General features: G+C 44.8%; 2 protein-coding genes across 3 annotated transcripts in view; one reads left to right on the top strand and one right to left on the bottom strand.

The window, feature by feature from the left end:
- slc44a4 (solute carrier family 44 member 4) overlaps positions 1-15,059 on the top strand; it is a 62,317-nt gene extending 47,258 nt beyond the window's left edge. The window contains exons 15-21 of the mRNA XM_062973594.1: positions 1,010-1,266; positions 2,292-2,386; positions 4,477-4,580; positions 5,866-5,939; positions 6,042-6,207; positions 7,965-8,049; positions 12,952-15,059. Coding sequence (XP_062829664.1) covers positions 1,010-1,266; positions 2,292-2,386; positions 4,477-4,580; positions 5,866-5,939; positions 6,042-6,207; positions 7,965-8,049; positions 12,952-13,049 — 879 coding nt within the window. The 3' untranslated portion in view covers positions 13,050-15,059. The remainder of the gene's footprint in view (positions 1-1,009; positions 1,267-2,291; positions 2,387-4,476; positions 4,581-5,865; positions 5,940-6,041; positions 6,208-7,964; positions 8,050-12,951) is intronic.
- A 2,173-nt stretch (positions 15,060-17,232) lies between these two features.
- Positions 17,233-22,568, bottom strand: part of LOC103278055 (rootletin) — a 32,194-nt gene continuing 26,858 nt past the window's right edge. For both annotated transcript variants that reach the window (XM_062973597.1, XM_008105696.3), the window contains exons 8-11: positions 20,529-20,705; positions 18,826-19,005; positions 17,695-17,788; positions 17,233-17,511 (exon numbers count right to left, since the gene is read on the bottom strand). In XM_062973597.1, coding sequence (XP_062829667.1) covers positions 17,486-17,511; positions 17,695-17,788; positions 18,826-19,005; positions 20,529-20,705 — 477 coding nt within the window. In that variant the 3' untranslated portion in view covers positions 17,233-17,485. The remainder of the gene's footprint in view (positions 17,512-17,694; positions 17,789-18,825; positions 19,006-20,528; positions 20,706-22,568) is intronic.

Genomic DNA, 22,568 nt, shown 5'->3' with positions numbered 1-22,568 from the left:
ACAAAGGAACTATCTCTTGAATAGACAATAGACAAGAGCTTAATTCATTCTGGAAGAACCTAGAAGAAGCACCATCGTCTACTCTCTTTGTTGTGATGCTGCTTCTGGGCTTTCTAAATGCTTAGGTCGGAAAATGACAGTGAAGGGCAGCTCACCCCCTCAACCGATCCATGGATCATCACAAAATCCATCACCGTGGCCCCCAAAACTGCCCTCAATTTATACATTAAATTGACTTATACATGAGACGAACTAAGCTCTTCCTCCTTTTTAAAATAAGAGTTAAGGTACAGAATTCACATTGACCCATGGATAAGTCTACCCAAGTTTTTGGGGATTTATTTTTTGACTAAAATTTCTCGACTTTTATTTATTTATTTATAGCATTTATATTTCTCCCTTCTCACCCCGAAGAGGACTTAGGGCGGATCACATTACACATACAGGCAAACATTCAATGCCTTTAACATAGAACAAAGACAAGACAAACATAGGCTCAGAGCAGGCCTCGAACTCATGACCTCTTGGTTAGAGTGATTCATTGCAGCTGGTTGCAACTGGCTGCTCTCCAGCCTGCGCCACAGCCTGGGCCTGTATACATGAGTATATATGGTAGGTTGAGACTCAGAATAATATAATTGGAAGAGACCACAGGAACTATCTAAACCAACTCCCTGCCATGCAGGATAAGCACACTCAAAGCACCTCTGATAGATGGCCATCCAGCATCTGTTTAAAAGAAGGAACTTCCAACCGACCCCAAGCAGAGAGTTCCACTGCTAAACAGATCTTCTTATATTCAGAAAGTTCTTCCTAATGTTCAGGTGGAATCTCCTTTCCTGTAATTTGAACAATGACAAGACTATCTAAGCAGGGATTTAAGCCCAAATATTCCTGTTTGTTTTGCTGTATTCTACCCAGCTGTTGAGTGGTTTTTACCTGCCTTTTCTTCTTTGTTTTGCTTTGGTTGAAAGGAGATGCGTTTATGCTCATTGTGTTTCTTCTGCAGAAATTCAATGCCTCGGAATATCTCCCATGCTCCGCAGAGTGCATCTTCTACAAGTACAATGACGAAGGGCTGATCCAGCAAAACCTCTTCAACCTCCAGATCTACAACATCCTGGGCTTCCTCTGGTGCATCAACTTTGTCATTGCCCTGGGGCAGTGTGTGCTGGCCGGAGCCTTTGCCTCTTACTACTGGGCCTTCCACAAGCCCCGAGACATTCCCCTCTGTGCTGTGTGCAGTGCCTTCATCAGGACATTAAGGTGTGTGATGTAGAAGGCCAAACGTTCAAGCCTTCTTCCATGCAGAAATATACAATCAAAGCACTTCTGACACATGGCCATCCAGTTCGTGTTAGCTTCCAACTGCCCTGATTTATTGTTTTGATGTGCCTTGGGTTAACAGGTCAAAACAATCCCATAACCTCAAATCTGAAGGTGATCTCTTGTGATGTGATAAGGAGCACCCCTTGGTGATGTTATTAATCCTGATAAATTATGCATCAACCACAATTACACAGAGTAGTAAGTAAAGGTAAAGGTTTTCCCCTGACATTAAGTCTGACTCTGGGGGTTGTTGCTCATCTCCATTTCTAAGCTGAAGAGCCGGAGATGTCCGTAGACACCTCCAAAGTCATGTGGCCGGCATGACCTCATGGGGCACCATTACACAGAGTACACCACTGCAATTTCTAAAGACACTTAGTTTAAGTACAGGCAACTCGCTTTTCTTTAATCCACTCTTTTGACCATTCTAAATTATACTTTAAGATGTACAGTAGAGTCTCACTTATCCAAGCTAAACGGGCCGGCAGAAGCTTGGATAAGCGAATGTCTTGGATAATAAGGAGGGATTAAGGAAAAGCCTATTAAACATCAAATTAGGTTATAATTTTACAAATTAAGCACCAAAATTTCATGTTATACAACAAATTTGACAGAAGAAGTAGTTCAATACGTAGTAATGTTATGTTGTAATTATTGTATTTATGAATTTAGCACCAAAATATCATGATATATTGAAAACATTGACTACAAAAATGGCTTGGATTATCCAGAGGCTTGGATAAGGGAGGCTTGGATAAGTGAGACTCTACTGTATTTTTGAAGTATTGTTAGCTTTCCTACCAAGCTCTGCATTTTTCCCCTCCCAGTCTAGTGTGGCTTGTTTTCAATGTATCTTAAGACTCCACATAACCATTCATAGAAGTCATTGCCCATTCCTAACATTAAGACTGAACATGTTGAGAAAACTTTTTGGTATAACAAATCAGGTCTTCTCTCCTCAGATATCACATAGGATCTCTGGCATTTGGCGCCCTCATCCTAACCATTGTCCAAGTCATCCGCATCATCCTGGAATATCTGGACCACAAATTGAAAGGCAAGTGGGGAAAAGTCCCAGTGGAAATGTTGGATCAGGAAGAAATGCCTATTATCATGGTTAACATATTCAGAGTCACAGATTTGTATGAATGTTCTTTCACATGCTAGACAATTTTGAAACCAAACCTTACCTGGCTGAACAACGGGGGAAGGAAATTGAGGGTGTTATCTGTTTAAAGCAGTGGTTCCCAACCTTTGGGCCTCCAGGTGTTCTGGACTTCAACTCCCAGAAATCCCAGCCAGTTTACTAGCTGTTAGAAACTGTGGGAGCTGAAGTCCAAAACACCTGGAGGCCCAAAGGTTGGGAACCACTGGTTTAAAGGAATATCTGCAAAGAGAAATGGGTGTGAACTTTCCCCCATAATAGTAGTAATAATAATAAGAAGAAGAAGAAGAAGGAGGAGGAGGAGGAGGTTTGGATCATTGATGTTGCCATCCCAGGTGACAGTCGCATTGACGAAAAACAACAGGAAAAACTCAGCCGCTATCAGGATCTCAAGATTGAACCTCATAGACTCTGGCAGAAACCAGTGCAGGTGGTCCCGGTGGTGATGGGCACATTGGGTGCCATGCCAAAAGATCTCAGCCAGCATTTGGAAACAACAGACATTGACAAAATTACGATCTGCCAACTGCAAAAGGCCACCCTACTGGGATCTGCGCGCATCATCCGAAAATACATCACACAGTCCTAGACACTTGGGAAGTGTTCGACTTGTGATCCTGTGATACAAAATCCAGCATATCTATCTTGTTTGCTGTATCATACAATAATAATAATAACAACAACAACAACTTTATTTTTATACCCCACCTCCATCTCCCTGAACAGACTCGGGGCGGCTTACACGGGGCCAAGCGCAGGTGGTTAAAAACATTGTAATAAAACACATCAATATAAAAACAGATCAATCAACATAATAAAATCACATTAAAAATTTAAAACATAGTTTGATAAAAGACCTGAGGAAGTTTATAAAAATGAACTTCATTTCTGCTCCTTAAACGTCACAGTTAGCTCCCTTGAGAAAGAGGTTAGACCTTCTCAAAGCTGGAACTGGACTTTTAAAAGTTGCTCCTTGAACTACAGATGTCCAAATCTCCTAAAAGTATAATTAATGGCTTCTGGAACTTAGAATCCAGCAAGTAACTTTTCCAAGCTTTCTATTTAACCCACATTCCCAAATGCTTGCAGTTTCTTATAGTGTATTTCTGATATAAAGGGTCCTTTAATTGGGCCGGTTAGGTTTTTATCTTGCTTACTATGTTTGGATGTATTTTTAAATTCAATAGGATTTCCAATATTTTTTACTGTGAGTGAACATGTCTCAAGGAACCTCTAGGTTCTTCACAGCAACTTGGTCATAAGTTGGCCATAACCCTAGAGGATCTAGAGATTCCTAGGAAGACCATATTAAGACCATATTGCAAATATGGAAGACCGACTATAGAATGTTATTTCTTTTTATCCGATTATAGAATGTTTTATTTAATTATATCAAATAGGTTTTTGCTGTACTTTGCTTTAATATTGGGTCTCATACCAGGAGAAAGACAAAATGTAAAATAAACAAATAATTGCATTCAAGGAGAAGGGGAGAGGATCTCTAAAACAATATCCTTCTAAAACTAGTTGCAGTTATACCTCACAATATAGTTGCACTGGAGGACCTAGAGATTCCTAAAGAGAACATTTTAATCAAATTTGTGAATAATCAAACCTGCAAATATGGAGTGCCAAATATATAATTTATTTATTTTATTTTTTCGTGTCACGAGCAACCTGAGTTGCTCCTGGTGTGACAGAATTGGCTGTCTGCAAGGACGTTGCCCAGGGGACGCCCAGATGTTTTTTGATGTTTTTACCATCCTTATGGGAGGCTTCTCTCATGTCCCCGCATGGAGCTGGAGCTGATAGAGGGAGCTCATCGGGTGGGATTCGAACTTGGCAGCCTTCAGGTCAGCAACCCAACCTTCAAGTCACAAGGCTTTAGCCCACTACGCCACCAGGGGCTCCAACTATATAATTAAGGCAGTGTTTATGAGAGAACATAGTCTAATTCTACTTTCTCTGGCTGCAAATTGCAGACTCTGTTAATCCTGTTGCCCGTTGTATCTTGTGCTGCCTGAAATGTTGCTTCTGGTGTCTGGAGGAGTTCATCAAGTACCTCAACAGAAATGCCTACATAATGGTGAGCTTTGTTAGTTGGCCAGGGAGATATTTCGGGGGTAGGATGGGGTGGTCCGTAGGACTCATTTTGGGGGATGCAGAAGGGGCATTCAAATGGGCACATTAGCCAAGGGCAGCCAAAGGAGCAAAGACAGTATATCCCAGTGGCAGGAGAGTCACAATGGTCTAGTAGAGTCACAAAACTTGGAGAAATTACCATTTTTTGCACTAGAATCCCAGAATCCCACAGCCAGCATGGCTGCCATTCTGAATTTAACTCTTCTAAGCTTTGCCCAGTAACATTTGGATGTGGAGGGCCAGCTTATCAGAAAGGATTTCATATTAAGAGGGGCAAGCTTGTTTTCTGCTGCTCCAAAGACTAGGACATGGAGCAGTAAACTCAAATTGCAGGAGAAGAGGTTCCACCTAAACATTAGGAAGAACTTCCTGATGGGGTTGGAATTGATGGCCCTTGGGGGTCTCTTCCACCTCTTTGATTCTATCACGATGCAGTGTGAGACAACCATCTCTGGTGACAGAAGGTGAGAGGTAGTGATGGCCGTCCTGGGGCTTTTCAGTCTACATGGTCCAGATGTGTCCCTCTGTTGAAGGTCAGTGAATAACACACCAGTGAATTCAAAGCCTGGCCTCTCGGTGTCCTGGTCCAATACTGAAACCATGTTACCTTTGGACCATAATGTGCCTTCCATGTTCCCACTCCCCAAAGGAATTTTCTCTCCAGCATTAAACATTTGGCCACATCATGGTTAATAAAAAACCATTTTCTATCAGCAGGGGATTAGACTGAATGGCCCTTGTAGTGCCTTCCAACTCTACGATTCTGTATTCTTTCCAAACTGTGTTTTGCAAATGCACATGATGCGTTCAAGGGCTCCATAATTAATTCTCTCTAGTATTGATTAAATATTTATGCTCTGATTTTCAAGTAGGATTGCTCCTCCAAATCAGCTTACAATTAAAACCCAAAATACAGTAAGTCAGGGATAAGTGGAGGCGTGCTTAGGGTAGTTTTATTCTGGCCCTTCCTGCGCTGTTAGTTATGCAGTCAAAGTTCCAGCAAAATAACAATACATTGAAACTCAATGTGACTAGTTGAGGGGAGCAGGAGAAACAATTAAGTTTCTTGACTCTATGAGTTACTTACTTCTTAGGAAGCAAACTCAGGCGAGGGAGGATTTGGTGGCATTTTGTGTATGTCTTTTAGGGGGCTTGGAGAAAGTAGTTGTATGACTCTTTGAAGCGTTTAACCAATTTCCTTTTGTCTTTAAAATTCTTCTGTGTCTCAGATTGCTATTTATGGGAAGAATTTCTGCGTCTCTGCCAAAAATGCTTTCAAGCTCTTGATGAGGAATGTTGTCAGGTAACCAGGGTGCGAGAGGGAAGGTGTGATGAGGCCAAAGCTAGTAGATCTGAATGAGGAGGTGACATTCCCATTTCTTTCCTTGCCTTTCGTTCTTTCCAGGGTTGTGGTGCTGGATAAAATAACAGACCTGCTGCTCCTTTTTGGAAAGCTGCTGGTGGTTGGAGGAGTTGGCGTGTTCGCTTTCTTCTTCTTCACAGGACGGATCCCCATTCATGACTCCCGGTTCCAGTCCCCCACTTTGAACTACTACTGGCTTCCCATTTTTGTATGTATCTAATAAATCTTTCTATCCTTTCTATTTATCTGTCCATCTCTGCACCCAATGTTTCATAGCCCCTCTTTTTCCCTGAGGTGGCTTACAAAACATTTAAACAAATGCAGATTGTATATAGTTTTACTTGTTGCTGTTGTATTCCAAGTAGTTTCCATCTTGTAGTCTAGAGCAGTGGTTCTCAACCTGTGGGTCCCCATGTGTTTTGGCCTACAACTCCCAGAAATCCCAGCCAGTTTAGCAGCTGATTTCTGGGAGTTGAAGGCCAAAACATCCGGGGACCCACAGGTTGAGAACTACTGCTCTAGAGCTTTCCAAACTGTGTGTCGTGACATATTATTAGTGTGTCGTCTGCGGAGTGTAGGTGTGTCATGCAAATGTAACATGAAACCTCTGAGCTTATGTGAAGTAAGTAATAAATCATATATTTTGAAAAAATAGAAATGAAAGGTTTTCATGGGATATGTTTCTATTACAACATACATGTGTATCCGTATTTCTTATAAAGATGAAGGTTTTTAAGATCAATGCAGGGGGTGCTGTGGTTCTTACCTTTGGATATGTTTTAATGGTTTTAAACTGGGATTTTTTTTAATACTGTTTATATTTAATCCTGTTTTGATGTTTGCATATTGGTATGTTATAATTGCATTTTAAATTATTTTAAATTGTATGCAATTGCTTTTATGTTAAGCTGCTTTGAGTCTCCTTTAGGATAGATAAAGTGGGGTATAAATAAATATTATTTTGATGATGATGATGATTATAAGGGGTTTGTTTAACCTCTGGTTTGCTACTTAAACAGAATTACTGTGTTGCAAAATGATACATGTCTTAAAAAGTGTGTCCACAGCATAAAATGTTTAGAAAGATCTGTTACAGCAGTGATTCCCAACCTTTTTTTGACCAGGGACGACTTGATCAGGGACCCTTTTGGTACTCCAGCATTAGTACCAAAAGGATTATGAATCAGTTTTTGGTCAACCTTATATTCAGTTTGGTTATTTGGGGTGCAGATTCAGAAAATTGCATTGGATAGACCACATTAGCTCTAGTTTCTGATACAGAACATATGCCATGAAGTCGTTGCCATCTGTTTGCCCACAGAAATAATAATGATGTGGTCTATCCAATGCAATTTTATGAATCAGCACCCCAAATAACCCCAGGAACAGGCCTAAAAACGAAGACACCAAGAAATTTTTTTTTTGGTTGGGCTGTGTTATTATCCATAGTAGTAACGGTGAAACCGCAGACCATATTTTAGTTCTTGTAGACCACTGGTGGTCCACGGATCACAGGTTGGGAACCACTGTATTATAGTGACTCTTTAAGATGAATCTATCATGTGGTATTCTTGGCAAGATTTCTTCTTTTCCCTTCAACTGAGGTAGTATAGACTCTTATAATACAGTTTAAAGCAGATAATCTTCATCCAGAAACTGGATTATATGGCAGTGGAGCTGGGGCGTAAGGCTCAGAGTGTGAGCTTCTATGGTTGGGATTCAAACAGTGTTCTCCAGAGTCCAGTGTTTAGATCATTATATCACATTGTCTCTTATAATTCTAATACAAATGCAGAAGATTAAAAATATGATCTAATACCCTGAAGGCACTCGATCCTATAAGATCAGCAGGTTCCGGCCTGGTTAGTACTTGGATGGAGATACCTAAGAAATGCCATCAATTTGGGGTGATCTTTCATTGAAGCCTCACCCTCTCATTGTTTTCATGTTCTCCTCCTTCTCCAGACGGTGGTGGTGGGCTCCTACCTCATAGCCCAAGGTTTCTTCAGTGTCTACAGCATGTGTGTGGACACTCTCTTCCTCTGTTTCCGTGAGTATTTTTCCAACCCTCTTTGGCTCATTTCACTGCTCCCAACATGGAGAAGCTTGAAGCAAGATTTTTCTCATTTCTTCGTTCGTGGTGTCTGTAGAATGCACACACGGTAGTTACCTGAGCCTGTGCAGCATTTCGGAACTATCACAGCTGTTTAAAATTGGCCATCACCCCGCCCTTCCTCCCCTGAGGGTATATAGCAGCCAGGCGGGGTTATGGCCTTGTTCCTTTTTCTTCCGCCGCAGCTTGGAACTTAGCTGTTAGGGAACTCTCTAGATTTATTTCTTTATTTTTGAATAGTTATTCGGTTTTTGTTAGTTAGTATTATGGCTTCGGGCTTTAAGAAGTGTACCGGCTGTCCTGGGAACCTGCCCGACACAGATAGCCATGACAAGTGCCTCCTCTGTTTGGGGGAGGCACATTCAACTAAAACTTGTGATGCCTGCAGGGCTTTTACCCCACAGGCCCGAAGAAACAGGGAGAAGCGCCTTAAAGCGCTCCTTTATGAGCGTGCACTTTTACCTCCCTCGGAGCAGGCCTCAACCTCCCTCCTGCCGGAAGGGCCTCCAGCTTTGCCGCTCCTTACCTCTCCAGCCAAGCGGCCATGTTCTGCTTCTCCGGCTCCTGCGTCCTCCTCCCGGCCGGTTGAGGAGAGCCACAGCCGGAAACAAAAGAAAAAGAAGCGTGCGGAGGCATCTGCCTCAGCTGCGTCTGCAGCACGCACGAGGCCTCAGCAGGAGCCGCGTCCATCCGGCTCCTTGCTAGCTCCGCCCACGCCGACTCAGAAGTCTCGCGAGACCGGGTACCTCATGCCGAGGACGCCGGGGCGAGATGCGGAAGTGGCAGTCCTCCCTGAAGCGGAGGCAGGCCCCCGCAAGAGCACTGGAGTGCCTGATTTTCTGCCGAGGGCGGCAGCAGCGGAGCTGGCCTCCAGGCCCCGGCGGCTGCCGGAGGCTTCAACATCAAAGGTCATAAGCGGTGGTGAGCTTTCCCCCTCAGGCCCGTTCCTGCCCTTGAACGCGGCTGCCTTTTCAAATGACTTATTTGACACTCCATTACTGAGCCGGTCCCGTAGTCCATCTTATTATGTCTCTTCTCAATTTGTGTCGCCCCCTAGACGCAGGAGCGTCCCCAGCAGCCTTGTGACTTGGCAGGGTGGGCCTCAGGCCTATACCCCAGCCCAGGAGGACTTTGTGCATCGCTCCCCAGGAGGGAGAGCCTATGTGTTTGGCCCTGTATTGGTACCAGAGCGCACTCACTCTCAGCCCCCTATTCTCTCCCTTCAGGGGAAAACCAGGCCACAGCAGGCCACCTTGGATGTGGAGGCTTTGGAGTCTCTCTCAGCCTCACCAGATTCTCAATCCCAACAAGAGCCATGCCTTCAGGACCAGCCTGAACCGGTTGGATCTGTTGACACTGCAGCCTTTTCAGCTTTATTGTCTCGCCTTACTAAGGCATTGAAGGTGCCGGTTGCGCCTTCTCAAAAACCAGTAGAGGATTTTCTTTTTCCTTCGGACCAACAACAGCAGGCCCCTCTGCCTGCAGCGGTCCTACCAGCGATTCCATACCTCCTTCAGTTAACTAAAACTCCTGATATGGCTCCTCCTGTGGTGGCTCCTGTATCCAGGAGAGCAGATCTCTTGTATAAAATAGACCTTTCCGCAGCCCCATGGATCGCTAAACCTCCAGCCCCAAACACCATTGTCGCCGACATGGCTACGGGGAGAAGGGCCACAACTCAAACAACGCCAGCCGATAAGGAAGGCAAAAAGTTGGATGGCCTAGGGAAGAAAGTCCATGCAGGAGCGGCCTTTGTGACTCGTTTAGCCCACTATGGGGCTTATTTGTCGTCTTATCAAGAGTATCTCTCTAAGAAGATGGGAGCATATATTACCAGTCTGCCACGAGATCACTGTGCCTACGCTTCTGCGATTCATCAAGAGGCTTTGATGGTGGCAAGGGCCCAGAAGAACATGGCCAAACACACGGCCAGTGCAGCAGGCCGCATGTTTGCCACTTCTACCACCATTCGCCGCCATGCATGGCTAAGGGCGTCTACCCTTTCAGAAGCAGGCAGAGCCTTAGCTGAAAATTTGCCTGCCCATGACTCCGGCCTCTTTAACCCCGACACCGACGACAAGCTTAAGCATAAGCAAGATGTGCGCCAAGCCGCTCATAAGTATGGCTATACGACGCAGAATACCTCGTATGGCAGGGGTAGGTGGACACCATCCCCCTCCTATTCTCGCAGACCCTATACGGGGGGATCAAGATCCTCCCACAGACCACCCCGGCCCAACCCTCACGTCAAACGCAGCCTCCTCGCTCGCGGCAGCAGGGCAGAGGCTGATACCAGTCGAGGTCCAGACGGCGTTTTTAGCGCCATCACCTCTTCTCCTCTTATGTCTTCTCTTCGTGTGGTGTCGGGCTCTATTCCACAACGTGGTAATGCCTCTCTCCCTGATGACTTTTCATGTCTAGAAGAGCAGCAGCTCTTGCCTGGGGTGCACTTTGAGTTTGGTTTTCGGTTAGCCTCCTTTTTCCCTAAATGGCAGGCCATTACCACGGACCAATGGGTCCTGAATGTAGTCCAGTTTGGCTACGAAATTGATTTCTGTGCCCGGCCAAGGACTGGCTGTGTGAAAGTAACATAGCCATCGGAGGTCCTCAACCAGGAGGTTAGCACTTTGCTGAGTAAAGGGGCAATTGTTCCCTTGCACCCTACTTTGTTTTCTTCTGCCTTTTTTTCACGATACTTTTTGGTTTCTAAAAAGGGCGGAGGCCAGCGTCCAATTTTGGACCTCAGAGCCCTAAATCAACACATTCTGTCGCCTACGTTTCGGATGGTGACTTTGCCAACCATCCTTCCGCTCCTGCCGGAAGGAGCGTGGTTTGCGACTGTTGATTTGCGCGACGCATATTTTCACGTCGCGATCTCTCCACGGCATCACAGGTTTCTGGCGTTTGCCATTGGTCGTGAAGCATATTGTTTTAGGGTTCTCCCCTTTGGGATTTCTACGGCACCCAGAGTCTTCACTAAGGTGATGTCGGCAGTGGCGGCCTATCTCCGCACTCATTCTGTCACGGTGTTCCCGTATATCGATGATTGGTTGCTGGTGGCACGATCTCGTTCTTTACTCCTTCATGACATTCGGTTTACGCTCTCACTCCTTCAGGACCTCGGCTTGGTGGTCAACTACACCAAGTCCAACCTACGGCCCTCTCAGAACATCGCCTTCATCGGGGCGGTCTTGGACTCTGCCACTCGCAGGGCATACCTGCCAGACGATCGGTTTGCAGTACTTCGCAAGGCGGCTCTCCGAGCAAGACACCAGCTCTGCGTCCCAGCCAGCCATGTAAGATCTCTGCTGGGATATATGGCATCGACTACGGTGGTAACGCTGTTTGCTCGTTTGAGGATGAGAGCCCTGCAGTCATGGTTCCTGCAGGTCTTTCACCCCTCTATATGTCTGTACCTACCACCGTCTGTCCGACTCTCGCTCCATTGGTGGCTGGTGCGAGCGAACGTGTGCCGCGGCATGCCTTTTCGGACTCCCGAGCCATCTTGCATGCTGACCACAGACGCCTCCCTGGAAGGCTGGGGAGCTCTCTCGGTACGCGGCCACTGGTCGCCGTCCGAACAGACTCGTCACATCAATCTCCTAGAGTTGCTGGCCCTGTAAAAGGCGGTGCAAGTGTTCCGCGACATTCTCCACGGCCACACCATGCAGATTTGCACGGACAACACCACAGTGGCGTGGTATGTAAACAAACAAGGCGGGACGCAATCACGGTCACTGCCCGCCCTCACGTTGACCCTGTGGAACTGGTGTCTGCGCAACAACATCCGCCTGGTAGCGGTGCACATCCCGGGCCACCTGAACACGCTGGCCGACCAGCTCAGTCGGCCTCGCAGCACCGGTCACGAGTGGTCTCTTCATCCTGCCGAGGCCAAAGCCCTCTTCCATCAGTGGGGTCAGCCAACTGTGGACCTTTTTGCAACAAGCCTCAACTCCAAATGCCAGCACTTTTGCGCCTGGCGGGCAAGGCCGTCCAGGACGGGCTGCCTAGGGGATGTGTTTCTCTTCTGCTGGACAGGTCCCCTCCTTTACGCCTTCCCTCCGGTGCCATTGCTGTCCAGGGTGGTAGCCAAGATCTACCACGATGGCGCGGACGTGATTCTGGTAGTACCATGGTGGCCCCGCCAGCCATGGTTCCCCTTGCTGATAGCAATGGCTACGGGCCATTATTATGATCTTCCTTGTCGGCCAGACCTGTTGACCAGCGAGCACGGCACCCTCCGATATCCGGATCTCGCCTGGCTACACCTCGTTGCATGGAGGATCCGGCCCAGCCGCTCTCCACAGCAGTCTTAGACATCCTGGCAGTGGCCCACAGACCATCGACTAGGCGGTCCTATGACCGCAAGTGGGCCAAGTTCACCGAGTTCGTGAGGGACCGTGGCACTGACCCTTTGGTAGCTCCTACGCCACTGCTCCTAGACTTCCTGGCGTCATTAGGACGCAGGGGGTTACCCTTTCTTTGCTAAAGTGCTATTTGTCAGCAATCTCGGCGTATCGCAAGCGCCAAGGACTTTCCTCTTGCTTCCAGGATCCATTGGTCCAAGTGATCTGTGGAATCCACACAACCCCGCCCTTCCTCCCCGCTGTCATCATGCTTTTTTCTTCAGCCGCTGCGTCAGCAAGGAACAAGGCCATAACCCCGCCTGGCTGCTATATACCCTCAGGGGAGAAAGGGCGGGGTGATGGCCAATTTTAAACAGCTGTGATAGTTCTGAAATGCTGCACAGGTGCAGGTAACTACCATGTGTGTGCATTCCACAGATCACCACTCGAAGAAACACAGTTACAGGTAAGCAACTATACTTTCTTTCCGCAGTGGAGGACTTGGAGAGGAACGACGGCTCCAGCGAAAAGCCATACTTTATGGACAAGTCACTCATGAAGATTCTCAACAAAAAGAACAAAGAAGGCTAGAATAAATAACTCTGGCAAAAGTGGGCACCCACCCCTGAATGTGTTGATTTCCATGACCCTGGTCCTTATCATTTTGTGCTGTATCAAGTACAGCTCAATATGCACCTTCTTCTTTTCATTCCATAGTGGGGGTTTTAATGGACCTTGCACAAGAAGACTTGCCAATTTTGCACCATTTTTCTTTAACTTGCTGCTTTCCTCGTCCTTCTATTATCTGAATATAGCCAACTGGAGAAACTTTATTGCATTGGCAATGTTGATTTAGATTTTTCAACAGTAGCAACCATTTTAACATAATGCCATATAGTTTTTGGAAGTTTTAATTAGCTAGCTGTGGTGGCATTCCTTATATCAGTGGTTCCCAACCTTTGGACCTCCAGGTGTTTTGGACTTCAACTCCCAGAAATCCCAGCCAGCTTACCAGCTGTTAGGAACTGTGGGAGCTGAAGTCCAAAACATCTGGAGGCACAAAGGTTGGGAATCACTGCCTTGTATGGATGAATTGGCCAGTGCTGTTATACCCCTTCCAGGTAGCCTCTTTCAAACTGGGTTGCTGTGAGTTTTCTGGGCTGTATGGACATTTTCCAAAATGCTTCTGGAACATGGCCATACAGCCTGAAAAACTCACAGCAACCCAGTGATCCCAGCCATGAAAGCCTTCAACAATTATTTCAAACTGTTTCTTGGTTGGCTATCTTGTCTTCCAAACACTTATTCTCCCCAACCACCACAGGTTGGCTACTTTTCTCTTCATCTCTATGCAATGCCTTAATAAGCGCCTATATTTCTTTCTGCTCTTTGCCTCTCTACTGTAGAATTAATGCAGTTTCCCAGTTGCCTATGTCTACCCTGATTACTATTTTATTTTTTAACAAAATATGTTTTTATTTATTCTTTTTGCCAAATTTTCCTATGCTGCTATTAACTGTCCTCTATCTGGTTCAGGTGGCTCCCTTTCCAATTACTTTGTCCGCTGATCAGTTCTTTTTATGCAATTTGCCAGATTTCAAACATTTCATAGATATATAAACCCCACTTGCCTAGTTTCCAACAGACCTCAACAACCTCTGAGGATGCCTGCCATAGATGTGGGCGAAACGCCAGGAGAGAATGCTTCTGGAACACGTCCAGACAGCCTGGAGAACTCACAGCAACCCAGTGATTCTGGCCATGAAAGCCTTTGACAACACAATAATAATATGGTTTTTTAACATTAGAAGTCACCTGAAGGCACACAGCAACATTAAAAACCCAGAACACAGAACTATAATGAGGTGCTGTGATCTTTGTATGGCCATGTTCCAGAAGCATTCTCTCCTGATGTTTCACCCATATCTATGGCAGGCATCCTCGGAGATTGTGGACAAAACGTCAGGAGAGAATGTGTCTGGAACATGTCCGTACAGCCCGGAAAACTCACAGCAACCCAGATTTCAAATGGTTATGATTTGTAATGTAGTGAAACAATTGGGGTGAAACCTCATTCTCTCCTGAATAGTGGTCTGTCTTATTTCCTAACAGTTGTTTTTAATTGTATTTTAATATTTTATTTTATTTAGATTGTTGTTTTTGTACTCTGTTTACAAAGGCATTGAATTGTTGCCATGTTGCGAAGCCGCCTTGAGTCACCTCTGGGATTGTGAAAGGCGGGGTAAAATTATCATAAATAAAATAAGTGCCTTCACTGAAAAATGACGTTTATCTTTTCTCATATAATAGGATCACGATGCTAAGTCTGTCAAAGTTCAGGCCCACTAGGAAGGCAGACTTTTAAAAATTCATACATTTCTATCCTAGTGCTCTAATAAACAACTCCCATTTCACACTGTTTCTATGGCTCTGGGAGTCCTCTTTTAAAGTCCTGTTTATGGCTTCCTTCAATTTTGTTTTTATATTGCCATGTGAGCTGCTAAAATGTACTGTATATAGATTTTTTCTTTCTGTACAGATTTGTTAAAAAAAATTATAGGAAGCATAGATTTATTAAAACTGATTCTAAGTAAGCTTGAATGTTGTGCCTCTTCCTCATTTCCTGGCGTGAAATGATAGCTAGATGTGTCTCTTGCAGCAGAAACAAATAGAAGCCTGAATTGTATTGATTAGTCTCAACGAAGGTCATATCTACACTGTAGAATTAATGCAGCTTGGACTTTTTAATGGCCATGGCTCAATGTTATGGAATCATGGAATTTGTAAATTGGGAGGCACCAGCACTCTTTGGCAACAAAGGCTAAAGGCCTGGTAAAACTACAGCTCCCGGGATTCCATAACACTGAGTCACTGCAGTTAGAGTGGTATCAAACTGCATTAATTCTATAGTGCAAAGATCCATTGAATCAACTGACACCTAGTCTAGAGTTTATTTCTTAGAGCTTTCTTCGCCAGCTCCACTTTTCTGTCCTCCTTCTTTCCTATGAGGCCTTAAGGATGTTCAGAAAACCTGGAATTGAGCTCTTTGGAGAAAGGAGGAAATAACAGAGCTCCACAGAGTTATTTCAGGTATTTTAAACTGCCTTAAGTCCTCCGTTGGCTCAGTGTGTTAAAGCGCTGAACTTGCAGACCAAAAGGTCCCACGTTCAAATCCGGGGAGCGGAGTGTCCACTGTAAGCTCCAGCTTCTGCCAACCTAGCAGTGCAAAAACATGCAAATGTGAGTAGATCAATAGGTACAGTTCTGGCGGGAAAGTAATGGCGTTCCATGCAGTCATGCCGGCCACATGTCCTTGGAGGTGTCTAGGGACAACGCCGGCCCTTCGGCTTAGAAATGGAGATGAACACCAACCCCCAGAGTCGGACACAACTGGACTTAACGTCAAGGGAAACCTTTACCTTTATCTTTACTAAGTCCTCAGAGGAAAGAGGGAAAAGCAGAGCTTTAGAGACCTCAATTCATAGTTTTTAAAGAAAGAAGGATAAATTAAGGCAGGAATGAAGGGGTAGGAGGAAATGGCCATATAAGGAGGTACGAGCAGGCCAGGAACACAGCCGATGGGTTATCACATGATTTCCCCGAAATCATGTGTTTTGAGAGAAACGAAAGTAAGGAAATGTAATACTGCACCACAAATATGCACCAATGGTTTGATATGTGGGCGGTCGTAAACCGAACCCATTGAATTATATAAATAGACACTTGACCCTGTCGGCGGGGTTCTCCCTTTTCAGCATCTAGTTGTGCGTGGGATGAACCTCTGCAGCTGCATGAACTTTAGTAAACTGCTTTCTTTGGAAAAAAAACTCCAGTTGTCTGTCTCCTACTTCCACTGCGTCCGCACAGACACACGAGAAGCCGAGAAGAGGGGAAGTCTGGCTTCTGCTACAAAATGAGGGTGAGACTATTATGTGAGGAAACAAAAATACTATTTTTGGCACCTCAAAAAATGGAGATGCAACTATGATGCAGTGATGACTGTTATGTGATAAAATCAGATGTTCAAAATGGGCAAGAGTATTTTTGGTTCCGATTCTGGAATTTTAGATGTTCCCATCCACCCACAACCCCAAAAGCCCACTCTTGATGTGTTGTTTGTAGGATGCACACAAACATTTCAGTACCACTAACAGGAAGAAAAAAAACTACTCATGATTCTATTGATGCATCCCATTTTAGAGATGTTTATACGGGGGAAAGTGTGTTTTAGAATTTAAAAAATACAGTATGTATGTGTTCTTTAAGGAGCCCCAGTGACGGAGTGTGTAAAAGCACTGAGCTGGAGACCGAAAGGTCCCAGGTTCAAACCCCGGGAGCGGTGTGAGCGGCTGCTGTTAGCTCCAGCTTCTGCCAACCTAGCAGTTCGAAAACATGCCAATGTGAGTAGATCAATAGGTACCTCTCCGGCAGGAAGGTAACGGTACTCCATGCAGTCATGCCGGCCACATGACCTTGGAGGTGTCTATGGACAACGGCGGCTCTTCGGCTTAGAGATGGAGATGAGCACCAACCCCCAGAGTCAGACATGACTGGACTTAATGTCAGGGGAAACCTTTACCTATGTGTTCTTTAAGTCAACTTACAGTGATCTCGTAAATTTCATAGGGTTTCTTAGGCAGGGTGGTTCTGCCAGTTCCTTTCTCTGAACTTCCCCATTCTCTGAACTTTCCCCATGTCTCTTTTTAGAGTGAAATTCCCCTTGAATGGTTCACAAACCAAGTCAACACCAAAAATAAGAGACTCCAAAATCAAGCAGTTTTAAACTTGTTATTCCATGTAGGCAGTGTGTTTCCAAGACACAGCTTGTACCCTGAGAGAGTTGATCTCCAGCATCGGCAACATTCACTTTCCCATAAATTGAAGAGAGAAGTCGACTCCACAACATTCCCCTTCTGAAATCAATGGCAGTGTCTTCCTTTCTTCCTGTATGTACAGTGCTTTGGCTAATCAGTGTCTATCTATTCTTGAATTCCTGGAAATCTTAAGGTCTGAAGATATAAGTGGATTTAGGTGGAAGGCAGAATAGACAGGCCTGGAATGAAAAGAAACAATATAGTCAAGTTGTTTGCAGGCTTTCTTAAGGTTCCTGTAGAACCATTCTGGTTCCCAAGAAGACAGGCTTGCAAATATGATCTTACGTGTTACTAGTTTACGTGTTACTTATTCCCTTTTTACATTCCCATTCTTAAAATCTCCACTTCTTCCCATTGCTTACCTTGTCTCCCTGGGACCTGCTTCAGCCCTCTGACCCAGTGCTCTTGCCATCTGCATAGGATCCGGTCCTTCTCCTCTCCCTCCCGCAGAAGTGTCTGCCAGAAAGGAAACAGAACTCCTCAGAAGTAGTTCTCAAACCCTAAAGCCAAACCTACCCTCCTGAAAGAGCCCAACTTGGTCTTTGGGAAAAGTGCTATTCATATTATAGTCACTAGATGGAGGAGATGTGCCGAGTATGGAAAACACCCAATGCTAAATGCTGAAACACAGCACGAAAACCACTGCCAAGAGAGGGAGGAAATTTTACAACAAGCATTAAGCAATAAGCTAACTGGTGCCTTATTTTGTTCATTTTATCCCTGACACTGAAGCTAGAAGCTAGTGAACAGAAATTACACTATGTAACACAGTGTTTGTTCCTGGGTTATGATCATTATGGGTCATTTCCTAATTGGTTCTATCATAAAAAATGGAAAAGGTTTATTAAACTGCAATTTTTTGTTTTTGCGGAACACCCTGAAGCATATGTTGCTATAGTGTTTCAATGAATATCTCTTTGAGTCTCAACCAATTCAACATAGTTTGTGGCTGCCAAAAAAAGATGAAGTTTCTGGAGTATAGCAACTACTTTCCAACTGCACAATTAAATAGGAATAACTTTCAAACCAGGAATGGTACATTTTTCAAATTTTTTTACGTAAGTTCTGATTAGGGGGACCCTCTGGTAATGCAGCGGGTTAAAGCGCTGAGCAGCTGAACTTGCTGACTGGAAAGGTCGCCGGTTTGAATCTGGGGAGTGGGGTGAGCTTCTGCTGTTAGCCCCAGCTTCTGCCAACCTAGCAGTTTGAAAACATGCAAATGTGAGTAGGTCAACAGGTACTGCTCCGGCGGGAAGGTAACTGTGCTCCATGCAATCATGCTGTCTACATGACCTTGGAGGTGTCTATGGACAACGGCAGCTCTTCGGCTTAGAAATGGAGATGAACACTAACCCCCAGAGTTGGTCACGACTGGACTTAACATCAGGGGAAACCTTTACCTTTACCTTTTTATTACCTTCAAGACTCCTTTGTATCCTGCCTCCCAGTTCTTTTCCCCAATTCCTCTCCCTACTTCTCCCCTTTGGGCTCACCCCAAGGGCATGATCCTTCACATCTCCCATCTGACGGAGTAAAGCCAGTTGGCTGCGCTGCTCCTCCAGTCCTGTAGCCTCTTGGACCAGTTTCTCTTCTGCTTCTGCCAAACGCCGACGTAGCTGTTCAGTTTCTTGGGCCCGTTCTTGGGCATCCTGGCCAAATTGGCGCAGTTGGGCCTGTAATGTTATAGAGAAAGCAGAGTTTTTAAAGTATGTTCTTACCATTAAACAGCTTTGTCTAAATCAGGCATAGGCAAACTTTGGCCCTCCAAGTGTTTTGGGCTTTAACTCCCACAATTCCTAACAGCCTGTGAGAGTTGAAGTCCAAAACACCTGGAGGGCCAAAGTTTGCCAATGCTTGGTCTAAATAGAGGCGTTATTTGTTCTTATTATGTGCCCTTAGGTTCTTTCTGATTTATGGTGGAGAACCCGGAGAGGCTGACAAGCAACATGGATATTGAATCTTTGGATAAGGAGGTCATGCTGTACTATTTGCTCTTGTGCTTTCAAAAGATCAGCTTGATGTGCAGCCAACAGCAGGTGATTTAACTTTCCTTCCTCCCATCCTGAAAGGTTTTGGCAACAAACCCAGTGACAAAAGCAGATTAGAGTTTTTCCAGTCAGTTGAAAATCTTACTTGCAAGATAAGAATAAGTTTACTTCGTATTGAGCAATTTAGTAAAACAAAGGCCAGAATTGAAATAAGGAATCTGCAGTTCTGGGTTTAAGGTTAGGAGGGTTCACCTAAATCAAAATGAAATCAGCTACTAGGTTTCAAGTTATGCATGCTGCACATACTCATGCATAAATTGGCCTTAAGTATGAGTCAAACCCCGGTGGCGAAGTGTGTTAAAGCGCTGAGCTGCTGAACTTGCAGACCGAAAGGTCCCAGGTTCAAATCCTGAGAGCGGCTTGAGCGCCCACTGTTAGTTCCAGCTCCTGCCAACCTAGCAGTTCGAAAACATGCCAATGTGAGTAGATCAATAGGTACCGCTCCGGCAGGAAGGTAACGGCGCTCCATGCAGTCATGCCGGCCACATGACCTTGGAGTTGTCTATGGACAACGCCGGCTCTTCGGCTTAGAAATGAAGATGAGCACCAACCCCCAGAGTTAAACATGACTGGACTTAACGTCAGGGGAACCCTTTACCTTTTTGTAAGTCGAGGGCAGGTTTTGGGCATTTTTATAAGATGCATGGATGCTCTTGAACTGACCCAGTTTAAGGCCTTAGTATATCTTAAGCAGAGTTGTTGTGTGTTTTCCGGGCTGTATGGCCATGTTCCAAAAGTATTATCTCCTGACGTTTCATCCACATCTATGGCAGGCATCCTCAGAGGTTGTGAGGTATATGTCTTAACCGGATATAGGTTTTGGAGCGGGTGTTCTATTCATTTCCAAAACTGAAAAGGTTTGCTTTGCTTAGTGGTGATTCCCAGGCTATATAAAATCCAGGTTATCCACTTTGAACTGGATTATATTGCAGTGTAGACTCCTAATCCAGTTCAAAGCAGATGATGTGGATTATCTGCTTTGATAATCTGGCCCCAGAAGGGGCCCCAGAATAAGGGGGGAAATGTATTGAGCCAGACTTGACTTTGCCATGTTCTTCAAGGCTCCAGACGTGATAGCCCCTGTGCCAGCAATGGTGTGCCATGCCACCACCCAATCCACATTTGCACCCGTTAGATGCCATGGATACCTGAAGTTCTTGCTCTCGAGCAGCTGCTGCCTTTTCTGTTTCCTGCAGGCGCTGTTGCCATTGGGCTTGGATCTGCTCCTGCTCAGCTAAGAACTGGGTCAGGAGGTTTTCCTTCTCGTGGATTCGCTGCAGCAGTCCTGGGGCAAATTCTGGGCTGTTGAAGGAATTTGCCAGAGCCTTGGAGACACAAACAAAGACACACATGAATGCATGTGACGAATAATAATAATAAATAACAATACACTTTATTTGTACCCCACCACCACCTCCCCAAGGGGACTCGGAGCAGTTTACAAGCACTCCGAAGTGCCGCACATAAAATAAACCATACATAGAACTAAAACACAGTAAGTAAATGAAATTACAATCTCCTACACATATAACCATCCAAGCAAATAGGGGAAGAAACAAATAAGAGAGGCTGCAACCAGCCTTTGACAATGGGAACCGAAATCTATTCTGAAATCTATACAGGCAGTCCCCAGGACACATACAATATAACAACAACAACAACAACAACATTTATATTCCCCTCTATCTCCCCAGGGAGATTCAGGGTGGATTCCAACATACAACGGCAAACATTTAATGCCTCCATAAAACAAATACCAACATAAAATCCTGAAGAAACCCCACATATGAAAACAACATTAAAACCTAACATCAAATTAAACCTCACATCAATAAATTAATCCAAACATAATCAAACAAAAATTATATAGTGACATAAAATCTAAATAAACTTCCACATTAATTTATAGAAGTCAACTAGAGTCCACAAAGTTGTGTGGGTTGGTTGAATGTATATAAGTTGAATTTGTATATAATTCAGCTCCATTTTTAAGTGTAACTCCAGCCAAAAATATATTTTATTTAATACTGGATAGCATAGGAAAGGGTTCATACCCCTGTGGCATGTTTTGCTGTCTGTGCCCCTGTTCAAAAGATTTCACCTCACTTTCTGTCCCTGTGAGAATTGGATTTTGAAAAAATTGGATTGTTGTGGGAACAAAGATTGGTGAGAAAGCTTCAGCTGAGACACCATTTCCCCAGGATAACTCTTCCAGGAGTGATTTTCCCTTGCTAGAGATAGATCTCTTCCTGTTGTCTCACTCTTTGTAACGATGGGTCATTTCTAAGTCAGATGTTTGCAAGTCAGGGGCTGCCTGTAGTTTTTTTTGTCAAGGAAGATACAGAGATGATTTTGCCAGTTCCTTCCTCTGAAAAGTAGCCCACAGCACTTCCCATTGGTTGGCGGTCTCCCATTCAAGTATTAACCAGGGCTGAACCTATTTATCTTCCAAAATCATAGAATCCTAAAGTTGAAGGAGATCACAAAGGTAATCCAGTCGAATCTCATTCTGCCATCCAGGAACATACAATCAAAGCACTCCTGACAGATGGCTATCCAGCCTATGCTTTGAAAACCTCCAAAGAAGGAAACCCACTCTCTGCGAAACATCGGGAGAGAATGCTTCTGGAACATGGCCATACAGCCTGAAAAACTCACGGCAACCCAGTGATTCTGGCCATGAAAGCCTTTGACAATACAAACCCATTTAACTTTGAGGTAGCATATTTCACTGCCAAAGAGCTCTTAATATCAGGAAATTCTTCCTAATGTTTAGGTGGAGTCTCTTTTCCTGCAGTTTGAATCCACTGCTCCATGTCCAAGTCTCCAGAGCAGCAGAAAACAGGCTTCCCACTTCCTCAAGGTGACATTGTTTCAAATATTCAGAGAGCAAATCCAGCACAATTGTTGAACCATTTTTGGGAACGGCTATCATGTCCCTTCTTCTCAGTGGAACTATTACTTCCCTTGATATTCAAGATCCCAGGTATCCACAAGAAGGACGAGCACCAGCATTCGTTCAGAGCATCACCTAGTTTCTAAGCTTCCCCCTATAAGCACATCAAAATTAGGGCTTTTTTCAAGCTAAACAAATTACCCAGCTCCTTGAACTGCTTCTCCTGGGGCTTCCAGACTTTGACAATTTTGGCCACCCTCCTCTGAACAGATCATCAGTACTGGAGACAGTA

Source organism: Anolis carolinensis, chromosome 2 (genome assembly GCF_035594765.1).
Source record: "Anolis carolinensis isolate JA03-04 chromosome 2, rAnoCar3.1.pri, whole genome shotgun sequence".
In the NCBI taxonomy this organism is placed as follows: Eukaryota; Metazoa; Chordata; class Lepidosauria; order Squamata; family Dactyloidae; genus Anolis; species Anolis carolinensis.
Note: the sequence above shows the minus strand (reverse complement) of the source record. Positions and strands in the feature narration are given on the sequence as shown.